Source organism: Oryzias melastigma, linkage group LG20 (genome assembly GCF_002922805.2).
Source record: "Oryzias melastigma strain HK-1 linkage group LG20, ASM292280v2, whole genome shotgun sequence".
NCBI classification, from domain to species: domain Eukaryota; kingdom Metazoa; phylum Chordata; class Actinopteri; order Beloniformes; family Adrianichthyidae; genus Oryzias; species Oryzias melastigma.
The window spans coordinates 14,634,367-14,636,686 of NC_050531.1; the positions used below are offsets into that span (position 1 = coordinate 14,634,367).

Genomic DNA, 2,320 nt, shown 5'->3' on the forward strand with positions numbered 1-2,320 from the left:
AAAAGTGCAGACTTGATATTTTATTTGCAGGTGTTTTACATAACACTTTCACCACCACATCCTTGTTAAGCACACGCAGGAATCCCATTTTGACCACATCAGAAAATAATAGATGAGTGTCAATTTAATTATTAGTCAATTTCTGCTTGAATAAACTGTTACTAATGTGAAACCGCAGATTCTGCTTGGAGTCCCACCATTGAAATCCCAGCTGATCTGAAGGAGGAGGAGTCTGTCACTGTCACCTGCTCAGCTAACACTCCCTGCCCTCAATCTCCTCCTGAACTCACCTGGAATCTTCAAACAGACTCTCAAAGACAAACTGAGAAAAACTCAAATTTAACATTTACAAGTAAAATCCAGAAGAACATCACTCTGTCAGACGCTCATGATGGATTCACCATCAACTGTTCTGTCAGTTATCCTGTGGACAAAGGAAACAGTGTAAAGACAGCAGTGAAGCAACATACTCTTAATGTTTCATGTAAGTGATCATCTTAATCAGGGTTCACAGTTTCTGACCAATAAAGTTAATCTGAGTTTTAATTTTCTTAGATGCTCCTAAGGACACCTCAGTATCGATCAGTCCGTTGGGTTTGGTCCCAGTAGGTAGCTGGGTGAACCTGACCTGCTCCAGCAGAGCCAATCCTCCTCACATCAGCTTCAGCTGGTTCAAGATCAGCAAAGAGGGAGACATCAAAGTAGCCGATGGAGACTTTCACACCTTTAATGCGACAGAAAATGCAGAGTATCACTGTATAGCTGCAAATCGTATGGGAAATCAAACTTCAGAAATTATAGCTCTTCGTATAAAAGGTACATTCTAAATGTTATAACAACACTGAGCCATAGAACTTGATATTTTAGCCCTGTTTTACACAATGTTTGTATCACTAAGAACCATTGGATGAGTCTTTAACCTGGAAGATAATTCTTGGAGGAGGAGTTGTTCTCATCTGTCTGATTGTTTGCTCTTTGTAAGTGGAGACTCTGGTATTTATGCTACTTTATAAGATATTTTACTTTTTTTTTCTCTGGCACTAATGCAAACAAATACCTTACAGAGCTCTGTTGTGCTGGAGACGGAAAAACTCAACTGCACGACAAAAGCAGGTCAGCAAAACATCAAATCGGGACACATTTTAAAAATGAATCCTTCCTTTTTTTTTTATACCATGGTCGTGTACATATTCAAATATTACCAAATGTCTACTTTGGAAAAGTCTGACCATATGCAATTGATCTATAGAACCTTTAAAACCCAGGGGATGTGACGCATGTTCAAGAAATCGCTAAATTCGGGTTCTTGAATCACGTTTAGACCATGGCGCTCACACTGTGCAAGCAAGGGGGGGCTTCTTTTTCATGTCTGCCACCTACAGTTGGAAGAGGCTCAGTGCGAAATGTGAAAGCGGTGCAAATCGCACAATTATTGCTCCAGATTTTTCTTTCCCAGAAAGACTTGGTACCATATAATTCCAGCTGGGCACAAACCGCAATGATTAGTTTCTCCTTCATGATCAATTTTCAAACGGTTGGCACTGAATAATAGGGAAGCCATCTATACAAAATACCAAATCCAGGTCACTAATTGGTCAATGTTTGGTTTAATCTTTGTTTTGAACAAAAACCCCCAAAATGGTCTTAAAAATGTGCATGAATGCGAGAGTTTTGAACACAGAATCCTGATTTGCGTGCTTACACTCACTTTTCATCAGAATTGGTCTCTTGCGCTGCAGACGGCGGTTGTGAACGCAGCTTTACAGTTTAGGAGATCTTAAAAGAAGATGGTTCAGTTTACCAGAGGTTTTTGTTTTTGCAGGCGTCAACAAGGGGAAATCCCAGCATTGAAACAGAATCAACAAATGAAGAAAACATCCATTACGGGGAAATAAAATTCGCCAGGAAGAACCCAACCAGCTCGGCACAGATCAGCAGGGAGGAGGTGGATACTATATATGCACAGGTTAAAGTGTGAGAGGCAGGGATGCCCAGTTTAGTTTAGGAATTAGCTTTGGTTTATATTTTGTGAGGAATTTTATGTTATTGGACAATTGCCGGTGTGAAGCCTGTTGACGTAACAATGATGTTATATTGCGCTACATAAATAAAATTGATTTGAATTGAGCCAACACATGCTGTTCTGTGGAAGACAGTTGGACAGCACCTGCCTGACTTTGCTACTTAAAAGACAATGAGCTTATTTACTCTAAAAACTGAATTTACTGAAGCTTTAGATCCTAAGATAATGGAAGAAAAGTTGTTTTGAAATGTTATAAATGGGTAAATGTTAGATGAGATGCCACAAACACATCACTCC

The 2,320-nt window shown here is 39.6% G+C and overlaps 1 protein-coding gene and 1 long non-coding RNA gene across 5 annotated transcripts in view; one reads left to right on the forward strand and one right to left on the reverse strand.

The window, feature by feature from the left end:
• The window catches only part of LOC118597879 (B-cell receptor CD22-like), a 4,436-nt gene extending 2,123 nt beyond the window's left edge, over positions 1 to 2,313 (forward strand). The window contains exons 3-7 of the mRNA XM_036217467.1: positions 179 to 484; positions 556 to 816; positions 899 to 977; positions 1,065 to 1,113; positions 1,823 to 2,313. Of these exons, the coding sequence (XP_036073360.1) occupies positions 179 to 484; positions 556 to 816; positions 899 to 977; positions 1,065 to 1,113; positions 1,823 to 1,978 (851 nt within the window). The 3' untranslated portion in view covers positions 1,979 to 2,313. The remainder of the gene's footprint in view (positions 1 to 178; positions 485 to 555; positions 817 to 898; positions 978 to 1,064; positions 1,114 to 1,822) is intronic.
• Positions 6 to 2,320, reverse strand: part of LOC112151567 — a 5,237-nt gene continuing 2,922 nt past the window's right edge. For 2 of the 4 annotated variants that reach the window (XR_004949885.1, XR_002920157.2), the window contains exons 2-3: positions 1,709 to 1,776; positions 589 to 724 (exon numbers count right to left, since the gene is read on the reverse strand). This is a non-coding gene — a long non-coding RNA (uncharacterized LOC112151567). Of the gene's footprint in view, positions 425 to 522; positions 725 to 1,708; positions 1,777 to 2,320 lie in introns of those variants that run through there. The other 2 variants (XR_004949887.1, XR_004949886.1) reach the window with 2 other exon arrangements.